Genomic DNA, 20,721 nt, shown 5'->3' with positions numbered 1-20,721 from the left:
CAGACAGCCCTAAAAATTGGATATGAGGAGGAATCTGATTTAAATTGGATATGCCTGCTGTCTGAACGCTGGGCCTACACCTCACGATTTTCACAGTCTCAGATTTAAAACTAAGTCTTAAGAACGTTTTATTTAGTTTCTCTAGAATCTCTGCATGCTCCCGTCAGCGTGATCTTTTAGTGTGAGGTGGTAACCTCCCATGTGAGAGGTCAGTCTTGTCCTAGTCTTGGCCCTAAGACAATATTAAACATGCTTGATATTATCTTTGTCGGTCGGTCATGTGACACAACCAACAGATGAGCTTGAACAAAATCGTAAACAGAAAATATTGATAACAATCCTGAGAGAGTTATAAACGGAAGGGAAACACAGACAAAAACGTGACTCGACCGTCAGAAAGAGCAGCTGTGGCTGTGGTGCCAATATTCCAGCCTTCTTCCAACAAACCGTTCTTCTCTTGCATGTGATTATGGGCTATCATGTAAAGTTTGCCGTGCTCGTGAACAGGATCGACAGTTACAAGTCCAGACTCTAGTGGCTATCAAGTTTCATCCATACGCAAAATGGAACCTAATTTGAGACCGGGTAAAAAATGTTGTAGGCTTGTTAAAAGGATGGAGTGGTGCAACTGTTGCCGTAGTGTGGTGGCTATCAAGGTTCCTTCACCCGAGAGGGCACCTGATTTCAGACTGGGTCAAATCTGCTCTCGAGCTTTTGTGCAAATTTTGGCTCCTACATTTAAAATGGTCGCTGCAGTTTTCATTGCGTAGTTGACATCACATTTGCTTCACATGGGAAAGGTCTCCTCTTCAAAACAAGGCCTGTTGGCTTTTTTTCTTTTACAAACTACATAGTTCAAACCGGCTGCTGAATTCTTATTACATTCCCAGTGATGGACATTTTCTTTCATTTCTGTGTCACATTAAAACTTAAATGTTTCTAACTAATTAATGTGGGTCTTCCTCTGCACCACTCAAGATGGGAGGTCGTATTGTCGTAATGTATTGTCAAATCAATGACATGGAATTTACTAGACATTTGATACAACAAGGTCATCTAAAGAGTATTATGTCAAGGACCCGTTTTCGTTGTTGTTGCTTTGTTATGAAAGCTTCAGAGCAAAAAAATATCTCTTGCTTCATTTAGTTCATTTTCATAATAACACCTGTCTGCATTTTGTTGTATCAAATTATTCATGCAAATTAACTATTAGAAATTGATTTATAAAAAAAATGTTGTTTTGTGCGGGTGGCTCGGTGGCGCACTGGGTAGCAGGTCCGCCTCACAGTTAGGAGGGTGCGGGTTCGATTCCACCTCCGGTCCTTCCTGTGTGGAGTTTGCATGTTCTCCCCGTGTCCACCTGGGTTTTCTCCGGGCACTCCGGTTTCCTCCCACATCCCCAAAACATGCTTGGTAGGCCAATTGAGCACTCCAAATTGCCCCAGTTCAGGGTGTCCCCCGCCTGCTGCCCGATGACCGCTGGGATAGGCTCCAGCACGCCCGCGACCCCCGTGGGGACAAAGCAGTTCAGAAAATGGATGGATGGATAGTTGTTTTGTCCATTATCAAAACAGGTAACCCCCCCACATATGATTGAGCAAAGCACCTGAATTGTCCAAAGTCTCCCGAGAAAGTGAGCTACGGTCCGTTTTGTCACTGTTTTTTGTTTTTGGTACCTATATTTTTTGAGTAATACAAATTTAAACAAAGAAGGTCAAATCTCTGGGACTGTTGAAATGACAAACGGGACAAAGTTAAGAAGGTCTAGACAAGCACTCACAGTAAAATAAGAAAGCACATGTATAGACAAACATAGTAATTAAAAATGAAGTCATGTTGAAGCATTTTATTGAGATCTCCAATTAACATTATAGGCCCAAAACAAACATTGCAATTCAAAACATATCATGGCATTAAGTTTAGACTTCAAATTGAATATTCAGACTTGCTAGAGGATTAAGAAAATATCACCTCAGGGGTGAAAGGTCAGGTTGCAGAAGGGTTCATGGAGAAAATCTAAATCGTGCCAATGGTTCATTTCATTTGGAATTAGCTTTGGGAGAAGATGGGAGGTCCGGCGCATGCACCTGGGGTTTTGATGCCAGGCAGCAGGAAGGGAATGTTCTACTGGGGGAGCAGGGGAGGCGGCAGACATAATCATACACAACAAGAAAGGATCAGGAATCATTGAATTGGCTCCCTGCAGAGGACGATTTCAAGCTCTCCGCGGTAGAGCTTCCCGCCATCAGACAAGCTCATGATGCTCTGCTTGTAGTCTTTCAGGTTCTTCAAGTCTGCCTCCTGGAGGACAATGAATGGTGTGATAGGTTACATATAATTGAGTCAGCAATGGTTAAGGTGCAACTCCTGTCACCAACAAAAGATCGGGCCAAGTTTCAATGTGTTCCCAGGATGAATAGTTCATTTTAAGGTTCTGAGGATATTGTATATTATATTTGCTAGTTTCTGCTGGACTCTTGTCTTACCGCCTTGTTTGTCAGGCAAAGGTCTCGTAGCAGGGCGTCCAACTCGAGTTCATCAATGTAGCCGTTCCCATCCTGAAAAAAGGCAGCAGAAACACATGTGATGCTTGATTAGTTGCCCTCATATCATTTTGAAATACATAACTTGTCTATTTAAGAACTGTAACTTTTGACACTCAATGGACATAGTATATTCAAGATATTGTCGTTAATATATTAAGATGTATATGTTACAGACATAAGGTAAGTTATAAATGGTTTCTGCACCAAAAGGGTTTTCCCAACTGAGGTATCGATTTTCAGTTTATTTAGTTTGAAGAATTGAAAGAATTTGCATGCAATTTTTTAGTTTTGCAAAGATCTTTGTCAATTCTTGATTGGACTGTCCCAGATTTGGGAAAAAAAAATGAACCTTTTTATTTTGAGGAGACATCTGGTCAAACAGAGAACCGTGAGAAATCGAAGCAATGTGTGAAGCGCTCGACTTCATCGTGTGCTGTTACGCACTTGAGACTTAATTTGGAGGTCTTGCTGTGAGCCTTGTTAAGGCTTAACTGACTAGACACACCATGGAAGCACTGGCAGCAGCGGTCTGTGCTCCTGAAGGACTGCTTACATCAGAATGATGACATTAATTACTCAGCATTTGGCCCTACGCACGCACGCACAGTCATCGATTCACACTCCAGCTTGAGTCTGCGTTTGCTCTATGATTGTTTTAATGGCCTTCTCCAGAAATACATTCAAACTTTGATCCATAATATACCTTGTCGTAGTATGTGAAGATTGCATTGAACTGCTCACTGGTCAGCTTGACACCCTTTAAGAATAAAAAAGATTCTCTCACTTAAAAATCAAAATTAATGATCTAATAAGATACATCATACACGTCTTTTTCTATTTATGTGCTGTAACCTACCTGGAATTTGAGCAAGAAATTCTCCTGAACAGGTAGAAGTCTGAGAGAAAGGTAAAATGAATCAATGGACTAAATAGTTTTCATTGGTATGAAGATGTAGACAATTGGTTTCAACCTTAAGATTACCCGAGGACAGTGAAATTGTACATTACCTTGCCATCTCTGAAAGTCCCAGTTTTCCATCTCCATTCAGATCAAACATCCTGAGCTAGAAAAGCAAAGCAAATGAGAAAGGCAGCTTATTCATAGGCTAATGCCATTGGCATAATATTACAGTGAGAAATAGAAAAATGGATTGCAGTTACAGTAAGTCGAACTTTTCAAATTGCATCTACAACTTTGGACGGGGTAATGAAGGGACAACCTTATAGTTTCTCCATGGTGAGTGGGGAAATTAGAGGTATTAGAGAGGATCTTACTTTGAATTTATTTTGTAATGTTTCTCAAATTTCTCCCCACCATAACACTGACGGAGCTGTTGAAAAAATCGTCCTGAATGCTTTTAATTTCTACTGTCATTTTATTGTAAGTAAATCAAGCTGAAGAACATCTTTAATAGTCAATCGTTCTCACACATTTAATTACTTTTCAAATGCCATACTCATCGCCAAAGTTGGCAGATTTGTTCTGAAGTGAAGCCATGTATAAGCAACCTGCTTCACCAAATCAGGTCAGGTCACCTTTGGGGCTTCCAAGAACTAGCAGATGTTAGCGCATCTGGCTTGGAAACATTCAAGCTGCAGGACACGAGCTGCCCAGACCGCTCAGGCGCAAAATGGGGGTTCCCGGATTAAAATGACACAAAACATCACCTTTCGTCGATTAAGACTTTGCAAGTTTTCTGTTAACTATGGGCTTTAATGTAGATAAATATAATAATGAATTAAACTCTACATCACTAACCCAATTATTTTTTATGCATCCCCTTCTCCAAACAATATTAACTACAAAATTAATAGGTACCCATAAAAACTGTGAAAAATAAATATAAGTTTGTGTTTATTTGTGAGAGCTATTGCACATGGGAATGCGACTTACTATGGTATGTGTGTACTCATTAAGCTTCTGGTCGTCATAGTGTCTGTTTGCCTTCTTCAAGAGGTCCGACAAAAAGCCCTGAGCACACACACAAAAACATAATGTCCGGTAATATACTGTAGGGCTTACTTCTATATTATCACATTCAAAGTATATTTGAGTGAACCACTTAATTAAGTCTCTAATCACAACAGAAAAGTCAATTAACCAAAATAAAACACCAAAACAGGTGCAATACAAACTGGGATATGTATTTTCAGTGTTGAGTCTTGATAGATTGTGAATTTAGGGAAAACATGAACATGAAATACTTTAAATTAATGATACTATTATTAGAAAAGAATAATGTGCAAAAAAGTTGTGCAAATGTATACAAGCAAAAAATTCCCCCCCAAAAACTAAAAAAGACTGTAATATAATTAGGTTAATTAATTAATAATTACTTACCCTCCCAACCCGAGTCATATTTTCACATCTCATGCCCACAAGCTCATTTACTTTTTTAAAAAAAACATTGGTGGACCTACACCTAATTTGCACTTGGAAATGTGATCCCATAACAACAAACAGCTTATGTAACCAAGTGGTGACCCTGTTTCTCCTATAGTTGGGCACTTTGCATAACAAAATTTAAGAAAATCTTTCCCACAAGGTGGATGGTAGAAAGTACTAAGTATTGACTCAATTGAAAACAAAACATAAATCACAACATGGCCTGACAACAGTCCAGCATGTGCCAAACAAGAGACACATGTAGAGCGGTGGTGTTGGCTGAACGTGAAGGAGCTGCCGATAAGAAGACGGTATTTTTCACAGGAATATTGATCAAGCTTTGCAACAGTATCAAAACATGCCTTTACATGAAAAGTTGTCTAAAATTTCGTGTACTTTTTCTCACCAAATTGCACTGGGAGCTCAACAGCCGTGTCTTCCGGAACGTCTGGTGAGGCATTGCATTTTCACCAAATTCGATTTGTTTCACGTTAGACAACAAAATGATGTCATGCTTGTTTGTATACCAAATGCTCAGTCGCCATGTCTAGCAAAATAGGGCCCATTAATATGAAATCCTTATCTAATCAACATTTACAAAGACAAATACATGTCGAAAAAATCACAAAATACAGCAACAATATCTTGCCATCACATATGATATATGCATGTACAGTATAACAATGTAACCCTCATGTTTACTTTTTTTTGCATCCACAGTTGCTGTCATTCTAATATGGTGATGATGAGTCTACTAAGACACATACATAAATGTAGGAAATATTTTCTGTAATGTGCTTTCCTCTCTTTTTATTGGTGTGCACGAGATATCAACTCGACTGGAGGCCATCACGAATGCATATAAATCAAAACAAATATTTGTAGGCCAGTAAGGAAAGCAAAATAAAAGCAAAAATAATAGTCCACAACAACAAACACGCAAACATAATATAAAAATTTAATAAAATATTGACCAGTGTTGAAAGTGGCTTGCTATATTTGACGATGGAATGTAAATGGTTGAACAAACATGCAATTTTTGAAAAGTGATTAGGGGAAAGGGACAAAAGCAAACCAAAAATGATAATTTGTGTTTTTCTTATGGTTGCAACCGTGTTTAATGCCATTTCCACCATTAAAGGTGCCATTGTTGGGTAATTTTATTAAAATCTCATTCAAACCTTCAGTTCGTTGGCTTCGATGTAGCCACTGCGATCTGTATCATATCGTCGCCATGCCTGAAAGAAATGGGGAAAAGAACAAATACTTTTTCTTTTTTTAGTGCGTTAAAGTGTATGCTGTGAAGAAACATCGTTCCAACCGCAAAAAGAAAAACTATCTTCACCCATAGCCAAAGGAAAAAAAGGACAGAAAGGCAAGGCAAAGACATTCATTTTAATGAATGTTTTAATCCAGTAGCTGTCCACGTCCAAAGGACTCCTTGTCAAAGATGGATGGCCCCCTTCCCCCTTTCTCCTCTCCCCTCCTCCCCGTCACTCTCTTTCTCGTTTGCTTGGCTCTGCAGAGAACAGTTAGCAGTGGTGTGATATATTATACATGACCCTGAAAATAGAAGGTCCTGCTTTCTCATGCTAACCCTTTAAAATCTCTTTGCTCACTTCCTTCTCGACACACCCTTCAAGAAAGAGCAATGAATCCGACATTCCCGTTTTATGTTCTCAAACTCTGTCTCTCAGCCATCCCATCGACATTTCATTAAGTTTCCTCTGTGACTGTTTGCAGTCATCCATTGTTTGTATCCTTCAGGCATTCTCCTTTGACCTTCTGTCATTTCATTACTTCCTGTGAATGACATCGGGGAGAAGGACATATTTCCCCCCCTGCATGCAATTGGTTCATAATTAGAATTAAAATAATTATTTTATTGCTGCAGAACGCAAAATCTGCCCGAGTGTTATCTTCAGCAGGGATTTAGTAGATTAAATTGTTTTATATTCCATGAAGCTATTCAACACTCTGAGAACAGTTTTGTGTTACTTCTACCATCATTCATAATTTATACTCCAAATAGCATCGAAGGTCTTTTATGCAAACTAAAAACTGTTAGATTTTTTTAAAATATAGTTTCTGTAAATAGACATTTACTGAAATGACTGTAGCTTATGTACACTAAATATGCTGTGCCTTCACCGGAGAAAGATTTTTTTTTCCATTGCTGTGCTAATAATATTTCAGGGCTCACATGTTTTGCATAGAGCATCTGGTGGACATTTGTCAGTCACACCAATATTTGCATGGTCTTCTTTACATGTTTGAACTCAAAACCCGACAGGAAGTGGCTTCATTGTGCATAAAAGATTGGGATTTGTTTGCTGTGTTTGATAACCTTACCTCAGGCCTCTTTAATAAACAATACATCAAAAAAAAATTTCTGTTGCCTTTACATTTGAGTGGCTCCATGTAGTCATCACTGAACATGAACTATTTTTAAAGTTATGATTGACTTGGATAAGGACTATTTGCAGGCAAAGTCTTTTGGTCTCTGGGTGAGAGTACTCTCAAATAGTAACTCCCATTGAGAAATACAATTTTACTTGATTTATATTTTTCTTCATTTCTGTTTTTTCAACTTGAAGCTATGAAAGTGTTTCATAATTAATTATATGTCATGTTTCAGTGCACACTGCAAGTCGCTTGTCGACACAGTTAACCAGCAGTACATTGAAAAGCCAGGAACATTCGCACTCTTTCATTGGGCTTTCATGGCAAAGGAGGCTTTCTTGTGGAGAAAAAGCAGCATAAGATAAGAATGATAAATCAATAAATCAATAAATAAATCAATGTAAATTAAATGGGGCGTCACGTGGGGTACTACTTAGCACCTTCGCCTCAGTTCAGAGGTTATGGGTTCGACTCCTCCTCCAACCCTCCATACGTATGTATGAGGAGTTTGCATGTTCTCCCCACGCCTGTGTGGGTTTTCCCCGGGAACTTCGGCTTCCTCCCACATCCCAAAAACATGCATGGTAGGCCAATGGATGGTTGTCTGACTCTGTGTGCCCTGCGATTGGCTGGCAACTAGTTCAGGGTGTCTCCCTGCCTACTGCCCGATGACTGTTGGGATGGGCTCCAGTACGCTGGTGACCCCCGCGGGGACAAGTGGTACAAATAATGGATGGATGGATAAATAAAAAATGCTTACCGCCATGAACTCAGCACTGGAACTCACAAATTGTCTGAAGCAGAGCAAAAAGTTCTCTTCAGTGGGAAGAATCTGGGCCAGCTACAAAGATAGGATGACACACAACCAGAAGTCAAACCTCCTATACAATGGCAGCTGTGAAACGGCAACATTGCATGAAAACTATAACTTGTAGATGCCCAAGGTAGATCTTTTTTTACTCATGATTTTGCATGTTAAATTATTAAAGGAATTACGAAACATAAGAAAAGGGCCCTATTTCAAAATTGTGTGTTACGAATTCAGTGGATGTGATAAAACCTGTTCACTTTGATGAACAATACAGTAGCATGTTCTGGGGTCTCAACAAGAGAGCTCAACAAAATCTATTTAAGATTATCAAAAGAAATGTATATCCTTGAACCACATTGTCGTACCTATGACAATATTTTGTCAATATCTTTCCAGTATTGAGATGTTTGTTAAATGATGAGGTGACATTTGCCTGAACGCAGATGCAGACAATGTCTCAGTCTTGGTTCTGCCGGACCTGAGCACTAATCATCCAACAGAGGTTTGATCACTGGGTGGGAGAGTCTGATGCTGGTAGAAACTGGTTCAATAATGATCTCAAGGACAGGAAGTTAATTTGTTGGAATTGGAGTCTCAATCCCAATTTCCCTATTCTTCAACCTTTAGGTCGGCTTGTACACAACTATTGAGTGGCTTATCACAAATATGCAGATGACTCTCAGATCTATGGTCACTGACGGCAGATGGACAAGACCCTATAGTTTCTCTCTTCTGCCATATTGAACAGATCAGAACATAACTGAAGTCATTGCCTCTGGCCCACGGAAACAAAGAACGTGTTATTAGTCAAATTGAGTTGTTCCTTAGGGATGGACTTAAACCTGAATTTTACCAGACGTATTGAATCACTAACCTCATTATTTCCAAAATCAAAGAAGTAATGTCTAGAGATGATTTAGAGAGACAAATTCATTGCATTTCTCTCCAGCAGGTTAGACTACTGTAACAGCCTGCTGACAGTAAAATCTGGAACAACCTTCCAGCAGTGCGAGGCAGTCCAGGACTCTGACAATGTTTTAATCTTGACCCAAAGCAGTTCTTTTTAGGTTTGAGCAACTGAGGGTCCCATTTTCATGCCCAGCGCACATATAATGCAAAGCATGGTCTGGAGTATTCTTTCTTTTGGTATTTTGTAAATGCATGCAGTAAGAAACATATGTGTGTGCCGTTGTGGGTGTGAACATTGCTTCCCCGCCAATGGAGGCGGCTCATCTCAATTTCTTTGAATTCACCACAGGACGGGGTTCACTTAGGAGATCAATCCGCAAAAAGGACATTTATAAGACACTGCAAGGAAATTTATACTCGCAGATGATGTAAAGTTGGCCAGGGCAATCACCAGAGGTGGGTCGGAACAGACGGATGCCCATTGTGTGGACAAAATGCGATGGATAAAAAAATTCTAAAAGTTGCTTTGCATGTCTAACATGCCATTATCATTTTCAATCCAAAGTTCTTGATAGAATAACAAGAATACACCTTATCTTACCTCTGACATCTCAATTCTTCCATCTTTGTTCTTGTCGAACTTCTGCATGAAGTCCTTCATCATTTCTCTGAATGTTGGTTTTGAAGCGTCCTACAAACATCCAACATACATAATGAAGTAAAAATAAAATGTGAGTAAAAATGCATAGAATATTTTGAATGACTGCCTTCTTGACTCACCACGCCAGCTCCCCTCCGAGCTGATTCCAGCTCCCGAAAGAAGTTCTCCAACTCCTTTCCTTCGATATAACCATTTCCTTTTAGAAAAACGGGACACAAACATACACGTTTGACTGAAATTCAAACAAAGTGGAGACTTTCAACTTTAATTTAAAAGGTTCCACCAAAATCGAGCATTCACCATAGCAGTCATACCAAACAGACAACTTCAATAATCAACGGCCCAAAAGGACTTGACAAGTGTGGGACTTGTAAATATAACCGTAAGAATAATAATAATAGGACAGCACTGGTTAGCAGGCCCGTCTCACAATTCAGAGGCTGCGAGTTCCATCTCCGGCCCACCCTATGTGGAGTATGCATGTTCTCCCCGTGTCTGTGTGTGTGTGTGTGTGGGGGGGGGGGGGGGTTGAAGGCACTGGAGAAGTCCAGGAAGAGAATCCTTGTCCATGTGAGAGTGGACTCTGTGAACTAGGTAGAGAGCGGCATCCTCCTCTCCCATACCTAGCTGGTATTATTATTATTATTATTATTGTTATTATTAATATTCTTATTGCTATTATTGCTATTAATAATTAACCAATGAAATATAATTATTGATATTATTTATGTTTTTTTCATTATTAATTTTATTCGTAGTAGTATTATCTTTTTTTTTATCCTCTTATACCTGAATTGCATCGCATTAGTCCATTCTGGAAGTGGTACTTTGAGCATGGGTCTCTTTTTTTCTCCGGGACGTAGAAAATGTTGAAACTTGTTTTTGGCTTATCGTCTGAGATGTGCAATGCATGACTGCATCATTTTGCTGACTTGAGGATCAAAGGTCAGCTCCATATTGTAGATAACTCCCAGATTGCGGGCTTCAATCGAGAAGGACCATTATTTCTTGTGAGACACTTATACATGAAACAGCCAACCTACTTGTACGTATAATGTTTATTCCAGTATTATAAACTGAGAAATGCCATATTTAGATTCTGCGTTTCAATCACATCCTGACTTTAATTTAATTTAATTTCAAACACATTCCAGTTCCATATAAAGGAAAAATGCTAAATATTAATGTTGTCCAAATACTTTGGAATAAACTGTATGCTTTTTCTGACAACAGTTTTTTATTCATGCGGCTGCCCCCTCTCGTGTGCATACTGGTACTGATTTAAACACAAGCCTTTCAGCAGTCACACGCTTCCTTCCCTTCTTAACCTTTTAAATAACATAATGCCAATACTGAGAAGCTAATTATGGAAAAACAGCATCTAGGATTTTGAACACAATGATTCAGAGGTGGCTTCTCTTATAAGAGTGGTACTGGTGAAATCAATAGTGAGTGGACAGAAATGCAGTCATTCAGAAAGCTAATATTGGCGCTCCTTTCACCAAGGTAGTACTGTATACGTAATATGTGCAAAACGTTTTTGCCAAGCCCATCAATTGACTGGACAGATGGCTCCAAACGACTTGACTAGCTACTTCCGTAAAGCCCTGGAAGGCAGCACCGCCTCATTTAACATTAACAATGATTATCATGCCATCTACTTCCGCTCCTCTTCCTCAAACTCATCAACTCGCTCTCTCATCTTCTCCTCCTCCATTCTATTGACATTTAGCAGCTTTTGTTTGCACGCGTGTGTTTATGTGTGTACGTGCATGCGTGCGTTTGCGTGTTCGTCTATAGGGACATGTATGTGTGCTTTACTGATGTTATCACAACTCATAAATGCTTGCTCCTGCTGCTTCCATAAGTAGGACAGCCATCCCGCTATGAAGCTTCTCTCCTGTAGGTCTCACTGACATTTAGCTCTCTAGGGAGAAATGACCTCCGAAACAATTAGTGCAAGTACATGGTGAGTAAATACAAGGGAAGTGGCGTAAAATGTCAATAGGAATGATTTAATGAATGCATTTCTCCAGTGAGTCATCACATATGCAATTGAAAAAAAAAAATCAACAACAATAGACTGATTTATCACTCAATGTGTTTTTTGTTTTTGTTTAAGTCTGCATATAGAAATGTTAATTCCCAAGATTTACTATAAATAGTTTCTGGTTTATCTCAGAGCTGCAGTGTACGAGACGTTGCATGCTGTTGCAAAGTAGACTATGATTTCTTTGGAGTGATTTTTAGGACATATGCTTTTATATTGATCTCTAAAGATGTTATACAAAGTGTGGAAATGAAAATGGGCTGGCATTAATGGTTGACTTCAATTATATTTCAGATCGTTTAATTAAATGTTAAATAAAACGTTTTTACGGTACTGGGAAATAGTACAATGGGTGTTTGAAAGTGTCTGAAAGTCTTGAGTCCATAGTTTCCTTCTTGGAAAATTATCAGTCTTTCAATTAAGGCTTCTTTACAAGTCTTGCTGCATTAACCTTTGTCATCAGTAAGTGAAGAGCAGTTTCTTTTGGGTTATCAGACCACCTTTCTGGCCATTTGGGAGGGATAAAATCTATTTCATTGCCTTCAAGGCATTTCCAGTTCTGTTTTATAGAGGAAATAGATGGTCACAAAATCTCTTGTGGAAAAAAAAATACATCTCACAAAATCAATAGAAGTTAAGACAATCCTTTTTTAGACTTTTCCAGAATGATCTCCCTTGTTCTGGAATCCATGATTTTTTTGGCAGATGCAACAAATATCAATTTATGTCACAAGTAAAGGCCTGACAAAGTTCTTCTGTGGATGAAACACATTTTTGTGATGTCAATGGCCTCGAGACTGCAGTCAATCATCAACAGCAAAAGATTTTTAGCATTATATTAATTGGTACAAAATTGTCAATGATATACCGTACAATACGGTATTTTTGAGGCAGGTGAAATTTAAGGTCATGTTCTACAATCTATCACATCTTTTCACTTCAAATCCATTTAGAAGAATACAGTTCCAGCTGTCCATCTATTTTTCGAACTGCTTATCCTCACGAGGTTCACGGACATGCTCGGGCCTATCTTTTGGGCGGTAGGCACCCTGAACCAGTTGCTAGGGAACAAATAGACAAACACACTCACAATCTCACCAATGACAATTTCTAGTGTTTAATCGTCCGACCATGCATGTCTTTGAAATATGGGAGGAAACTGAAGCACCCAGAAGAAAATTCACAAAAGATAACATGTAAATAACACATTGGAAGGCCAGAGCTGGACTCAACCCCCGCACCTCTGAACTGCGAGGCGGACCAGTGTGCTACCCACCGTGATGCCGGCAGGCAAAGTGGCAACCACAAATCCTTCTTGTGCCTATTTGTACAAATGCGATGAATAATACTCTACATTGACCGCATACTTTGTATGACAATAATTTAATTACATACATGTAAATTATAGGAACTGTAAACCTTGGCGCATGAACTCTGCTCAGTAAAACTCATAACTTCCAAGTCTGCACCAACCCGCAAGTTAAAAGGTTTGCAAAATCACTTTATCCCTACACTAGTGTACACAGTAGCGTATTGCATCACACATCCCAAGAGATGCTTGTTAAGTCGCCTTACTCTTGCTTGAGTTTCTTATCCTAAAACGCTCCGAACGGTAAGCAGTATTAAATGCATTTTCAAGGGTATGTCGAGACAATTTGGCATTCAAAGGAATTTGCAGTCTAGCCATTTCAAATGTTTGGTCTTGGTGTGGGTGATTTTGATTAATATTCAATATTATATAGGCAGCTTAACAAAAAGTGTTGCCAGCAAATGTTCTATAATTAGGAGAAGGGAGTGCAGGTGATTTTTTTCTAAAAATGCTTTGAACAGAATACATCAATAAATAAATAAAAAGCTGACAGATACAGCAGAGAAAGATGAGTGCACAGAGGAGCTGCAAGACGCAAGCGCAATTCAGAAGAGATTTGATCCTGCACCGACAGTGATTCCGTCATCTCTGGAAGCATCACCTCCCGTGTATTTTAAGCTTCAAACTCAGTGATGTTTGCACAATTTGATCAAATAAATTAGCTCTCCATTCTTTCTGCTGACCAAGAAGACACTCCCAGTAATGAGGGAAGAACTCACATACTGAATCCAAGTGTGTTGATGCAATGGTCACATTTGATTAGCAAAGTAGCTGCAAAGGACAATATGTAAAAAAAAAAAGGACTCCAAAACCAAAGCAGTGGTGATCGCCGAGTAGGCTATACAGCTCCTCGTTCCACCTTCATTTCTCTGTGGAATAATTTAAAGCAAATGAGCAGGCATCTTCAAAAAAGACTGCATCAGGGCAGGGCAGGGCAGGGCAGGGCAGATATAAAACACCTTGAAATGGCTGACATCATTTTCAGTAGAGTGTGTGAGGATGTTGACTGGTTCAGAAATTAGCTTAACGTTAAGCTTACAGTAATCAAACAGGAGATAATCATATAACTGAATAAAACAGTGTCTGTGTGGTGTGAGTTGCAGAAATGTTTCGTGACCTAGTAATCTCTCATTTTTCGCCCGGTTGTTACGTTCCAAAAAGAACCCGTGATACGTGAAATCCGTGAAGTAGAAACCTTCATATTTTTACCATTACAATCCCAAAAGGTACAGAAAATGGGTGGATGGATACATGTGTAACATTGAAACCAAAGAACAAAACTTGTTTTCAGGCCCAAGCATTTGTTTAACAAAGATAAAAAAAAAATTTCTTACAAATAACTACAGTAAAATAATAATAATTTTAATCATCAATATAATAGGACAAATTGCGATATATATATATATATATATATATATATATATATATATATATATATATATATATATATATATATATATATATATATATATATATATATATATATATATATATATATATATATATATAGTGAGAGAGAGAGAGAGAGAGAGAGAGAGAGAGAGAGAGAGAGAGAGAGAGAGAGAGAGAGAGAGAGATCTGTCCCGTGTCCAATTGATCACGCACACACGCGCGGAAGAAGGAGGTGGGGGAGGAGAGGATGAAGTACGACAGTGATAATTCCATGCTGACAGAAACTGATCAATAAAACCTATAGTAGGGAGCTGTTTTTTTTCTACTGAATAAAGCTGTCACCTGACACTGCACTTATTGACAAAACGTCGACAATCATGCTTATGAATGGAAACGGAAACTGCAAATTAATTCATGTCACTCCAAAGTATTCACTTTAGTTCTAAACGATTATTTACAATACTGCCTATTTACATGATTGTTGAAAAGCGTCTTGCTTTATTTGAGATTTTACTCAGTAATTGCGCGTTTATTGTTGAGCATGTGCGTTAGTCTCCCTTTCACGTTCGTCATTCTTATTAAGTATTGATTAAGAATCTGTGTTGGAATAAAATAAAAATAAAAATGCAATGAACACTTTGACCGATTTATGAAGAAAATATGATTCATAAAACAATTCTGACACACTATAACTTCATAACGGCTTGCATGATATATTTACATTCTTCACGCTTTTTATTCCATCACCCTCTTAACAGTCCTTCAAAAGTCCGCAGTTGAAGCCAAATAAAAAGTAACGGAACTTGGAATAAAACAGCCTCACCGTCGCCATCAAAATGTTTCCAGATGTCGAGGAACTGGGACGCAGTGACTTCGGCCAGGTGCAGGTGAGGAGGCTGCGCTTTGTTGGCCATGATGCTCTGCGGATGCCACACGGTCTCAAGTCCGCTGTTAACTTTTCTGTGGCTCTTGTCAAACTCAAGCTTCGGACACACAGTGGCGTGCCGCCGCTCACGCGCTGCTTTTTAACTCCGTTCTGACCACTAGGGGAGCATTTTACACTTCCAATATCTAATCGCATCCGTTCTCTGAGCGTGCGCTCTATGTGTTCCTTGCAGCGTGTTTTCCTGACCTGCTGTATGTGTGTGGTCGCGCGCTTTTACGCGTGTGTGTATCTACATCCAAGTGCCTGACAGGGCTTTGCCAATGTGCGTGAAGCTTCACAGACATTAATTAAAGCTCACACACTAATCACATTTACCATATTGCCTCCAGCAAGCAGTGATTAGCCCACATAAGAAATATGAATTGTGGAGAGAGAGAGAGAGAGAGAGAGAGAGAGAGAGAGAGAGAGAGAGAGAGAGAGGGAGGGAGGGAGGGGGTTAATTTAGTGTGCCATACAGCAATGGTCATACAATATTTACTGAAAGAAAATGATTGCTTAGGACCCACGATACAAACAAAGGCAACAATGTAACAAAGGGAAGTTGTTGGGATACACACGCCTAACTTGTGTGCAGGCAGCGTGGGATCGAGGCAGTCTATATGTGGGTGTGGCTGGTTGTTTGTCTCTATATGTGCTCTGCGACGAGCTGGCGACCAGTTCAGGGTGTAGTCTGCCTTTTCCCTGTTGTCTGGTGGGATAGGCTCCAGCATCCCCACGACCCTGAACAGGATAAGGTGTGTTGAAAATAGATGGACGCGTGGACAAAGTACTGGACATCCGTTTTGAGAAGCATTTTTTTATTGTGTAGAACCTGGGAAAGGAATACATATGCCTTCTCTTGAATATAACCTATTTGTTAAAGTAGAGAAATACAATTGATGAGGTCTGCTAGCTTTTCTGTTTCTGTTCCTGTACAGTCATTGAGGCTGCACTTCAATAGGATTCCATTATTACTTTATTGAGGTGTAACCACAGTTATAAAACTGTCTCAAGGATGCATCTATCTATCCATCTATGTAGACCAGTGTTCTCCAGCCTTTTTCCCCACTGCGTGTACATACACATCAATACTAGGGATGGGAATCTTCACCATCAAAGCGATACGATACACTGCCAACGATTCGATGCATTCACGATTCATGGAATTGTCGATGATAAGATGCGATACGATTACTCCCATTTCCTGCGATACAGTACGATTTCATTTTAAAACAATGCGATCCAGTGCGATACGATGCAACTGCATCTTACAGGTCGTATCGATTTTCCGATGCATATCGGTGAATCTTCCCAACCCTAATCAATACCCTTCTTGGATTGGCATTCAGATATGGGGCGGACTGAGGTGGTGGTTTTAGCCTTTGCGATAGCCACCAAGAATGACCCTCTCAAGTTATGAAGTTGTCATTGAAGTTGTCATGAAGGTGTCATTGACTCATATTTGTGCGTGGGAATCACATTTTAAACAAGTCTGTATTGAATCCATGTATTGAATCCTCACTGTATGTTCAATGAATGTTTTGTTCAAAAGAACAAATCTTGTAAATAAACATGACTGAACGGAGTGCTTCATAAAGTTTTGTCAGTTTATTTGAGCTCAGCCGTGAGCGTGTCAATTGAGAGGCATTGCATTGAACCTACTGCCGTGTGTCGTTCTCGACTCATTTGTGAGTCATCAGTTTAGTCAAGTGAATGCACTGCCATGAAGTTCTTCTTCGCAAAAAGGGTAACTGAAGATCTCAGAAAGGATTGAGGTTTTTTTTTTTTTTGTGTGACGGCTTTCAGCACATGTTGGGGTGCTCCAAAATTGGTCAGGAATCGCTTGATCAACACATCACTTGAAGTCGTCTATAAAGGGACAATGGCAGTGCTTTACTTTTGTTTCTTGGCTGGCTGTGTCTGCATGCTGTTGTGTTCAAATAAACTTGCAACTATGCCAAACAGATGCAATGTGGCTGGTCAAAGCAATATGCCAAAAGATGGTTGGATTCCTGTGTAAATTTTACATTAAAAAAATGAGAGAGTGGAGAAACTATGGACCTCTTGAGTGAAATTGACTTGAAGAAAATTTGCTGGATGATGGTCCAATTCAGCAGCAAGCCTTCTTTCCAGCTTAATTTATGTTGCGGACGTTAACATCTGTATGGCTCCTCAGATTCGGCCGTCAGATGTCTTTTCTGTCCTTCAGCAGACATCATTGTGTCAATACGAGGGCTGCGGACTTCCCCCGTCCTGCTGCAGCCAATGAGAGGGCTGTTACCTCGGTTACCTCTGAATACAGGTGTAAAAACGCTTCACATCACCCAAAATGTCAGAAAGATGTGACCAATCATATGCACATGCTCTTGTCCCCTTTAACTTGTGAGAATATAAAAATAATTAACCCAATGTTTTGAATTTCATGGACATTAATTGTGAACGCATATTGCCAATACAAAGTATTGCAAGCATCCTTTCATGAAGATCACGCTTTCACAAGTGGGTACAAATTCCGCACCTAAAGGACAATGTTTATTAGGTCATCCTAGAAAAACATTTCAAGAAGCAAATAGTTTTTGGGGGGGGGTCGTCACACATGTCAGGAATTGCCACCGGGTCCACTGATTGCATCACACACGCACGCACGCACACACTCAAAGTTTATAATTTTTATTTCATTTCTAACTAGATGTATTGTGTATTTGGTTTTAAAATACTGCATTTACTATTTCTTCCGAAACAAGCTGGATTTTGCCAGTCTTCCATGTAAGGGAGTTAGTAAATGTACTTTGACTATATATCCTTGCGCTTTCACTTTCTGCTTGGCTACAATAAGTCGAAGCTCTGCTTACTTTTTTTTTTGTTTGTCTTCTTGAGAAGATAGGGAATAAGCACATTTTTAGAAATGCTGAACTCGTTTATTTTTTTAAACTAAAGCCGAGTTGTTTTTTTTTCTTGTTCAAGTGAGCTCCCCAACAGAACGTGGCATGTTTTGTCACCGCATAGTTTCATGATCTTTGTCAGAGGTAAACAATATTGAATGAATGCTGACGTCACCAAATGGAAACGGGCCAACATAAATCAATTAAAGAGAGAAAGAAAAGTGCACCATCATGTTCATCAAAGATTCTTTGCTGAACGTGATCTTGCACAAAGGCAAAGCAGTCCTTTTTCAGTTTCAAACTGCAAACAGTGCTTAGATGCACCCTCTGGTGGGGAGTCACTTTCAGTTAAGCTTGGAAAAGTCACTTTCACAAAACTGGGGGAACGCTAGGTCAGAATGCCCTCGGGCACATGATTGTGCATGTTTAGTGATGTGGAGTCAGCAAAGGTGTCCCCCTCTATTTGCTCATACCATCACTCCCCAGTAATCAATACAAGGGCATTGCACACTCTTAGCTAGTGACCAGCCTATGCAGATTTGCAAGGATAATACATTTTCATCTCTTTGCTCAACTTTCTATCTGCATTCTTGCTTCTTATCCTCCAATATTCTACTACTTTGATTCCAAGTCGATATTTTTAGAATGAAGGCTGCAAGGCGTTTACAAGGTCTGTGTGAGGAAACCATCCAGTCATATACAAGTGTGATGCCTTGGCTTATTTGTATTAATATTTCAGCTCCGCAGTGGGACACAACTCTGCAGGCTGTATGTAAATGAATAATGTAACAGAAAACAGTCATTTCCCTTCCTTTAAATCTCCTGCTGTCTTTTTTGTAGAAGGCGTGTTTACATAAGGTTTGACTTTTGACGTATTTAGGTGTGTGGCTGCGGACCTACTGTCTGGAGCACTATTTCAATGCCAAAAAGTAAGCGGAGATGTGGTAAATTTGGTTGGCTTCACTGATTACCGTTAGCTAACACAAAAATGTCAGATTAGACACATACTTGATTGAGTGCTGGGTGAAGTGGGATTTTGTTAATATCTTTACAAATGCAAACAATATTTAACAAGTATTTTCAATTGTAGTGTGATCGTTCACATTCACTGAATCATGTCACATCAGTATTTTGAATTCGGATATCATTTGTCTCAGTCTGAGCATGTCAGGGTCCAAGAGTTTTCTCTATTGTTCACAGGTGGCGTCCATGAGCAGGGTAGCTGAGGATCCACATGTCATCTGATCTGAATCCGTTAAGGGGAGGCTCTTAAGGAGCTTGCAGCCAGCAGATCCTCGCCTGAGTGTTTGCCACTGTTAGTTACCTCCATGCCCTCGTATTCACGCTTGATCTACCCTGCTCGCTTTTGCTACATCACCTGGCACTCCCGTCTGCCCGTTCGCTCTCCGCCGCATTCTTATCGAGCCATCTAACAAGATCTATTGCTGTCTTCCAGCTCCTGGATCCCTCGCTGACTTCCTGACAGATTCCACTCCTCCCTGGCAGCACTTTGCTCACTCCACCTTCGGACGACCAGTTCTGTTGCTCCTGTCCAGGACCCTCAGCTCAGCTATTTCCTCCCCACCTCAATAAACATTTAAAGAGCTCCTCGGTCTCCTCAGTGTATTCTGCACGTGGGCCTAAACAACCAACAAAAACGATGACAGAGCAAAAAACAAGTTTTTTTTGGACACATACCTGCACAATAAGTGCCCTCATTTTTTGGAAAAATATGGACCAGCATCCAAATGTGTATATATAATAAATACAGCATTTCATATGAAATGATACATGGGGTATAAAATGTTTTTCTTTGTGACGATCCCCTTAAAGACTTTCATTAGCATAATGCAATACAAATGGTCTAAACAGTGGACTGCTGATAAAGGCTTTTCTCGCTCTAATGACTGGAACGGTCAAAGGAACCTGACTGGAGGTACCAAATCAGATGTGATTGAAAACCACAAGATTGTAACACGTCATCTTGATATTTCACTGCTGTGGTCTCTTGGTCTAAAAAAAAGATCTAAATTGCATGTATGGGAGAAATAGCCTTGTACATCATTGCTAATTGAGAGCTTTGACTTCAGCTCTTGAAATTCCAAATTTCTTATGTTTATGATCACAAATAAATCAACTGATAAAATAACCAATAGACAATTCATAATAACAATGTACAGTGAAACCTCAATTTAACTGACTAACCAAGATTTGTCTGTAGCCTAAAAACACCAAATAGAGTATTGTTTTGTATCTTTGTGGCATAAAACCTTCCAGGTAATCCACAATCATTGTAAATAAATAAATAATATACAAAAGAAATGTTGACAATGGCGTTGACAATATTGAAAATCAACAGTGATTATCAGAAACCACCACAACATAGA

At 39.5% G+C, this 20,721-nt stretch overlaps 1 protein-coding gene across 1 annotated transcript; it reads right to left on the bottom strand.

Moving 5' to 3' along the window:
* Positions 1–1,980: 1,980 nt before the first annotated feature.
* On the bottom strand, positions 1,981–15,441 carry calb2a (calbindin 2a). Its single transcript, XM_085914592.1, has 11 exons — positions 15,351–15,441; positions 9,836–9,912; positions 9,657–9,746; positions 8,096–8,176; positions 6,114–6,170; positions 4,441–4,518; positions 3,555–3,610; positions 3,403–3,442; positions 3,250–3,303; positions 2,487–2,558; positions 1,981–2,301 (listed from the first exon to the last, which is right to left on the bottom strand). The coding sequence occupies exons 1-11, from the start codon at positions 15,439–15,441 to the stop codon at positions 2,185–2,187; spliced, it is 813 nt and encodes a 270-aa protein (XP_085770718.1). The 3' UTR covers positions 1,981–2,184.
* Positions 15,442–20,721: the final 5,280 nt, after the last annotated feature.

This window comes from Syngnathus leptorhynchus, chromosome 6, assembly GCF_054491065.1.
Source record: "Syngnathus leptorhynchus isolate UIUO chromosome 6, UIUO_Slep, whole genome shotgun sequence".
NCBI classification, from domain to species: Eukaryota; Metazoa; Chordata; class Actinopteri; order Syngnathiformes; family Syngnathidae; genus Syngnathus; species Syngnathus leptorhynchus.
The sequence above is the reverse complement of the archived record's forward strand: the minus strand, read 5'-3'. Positions and strand labels throughout refer to the sequence as shown.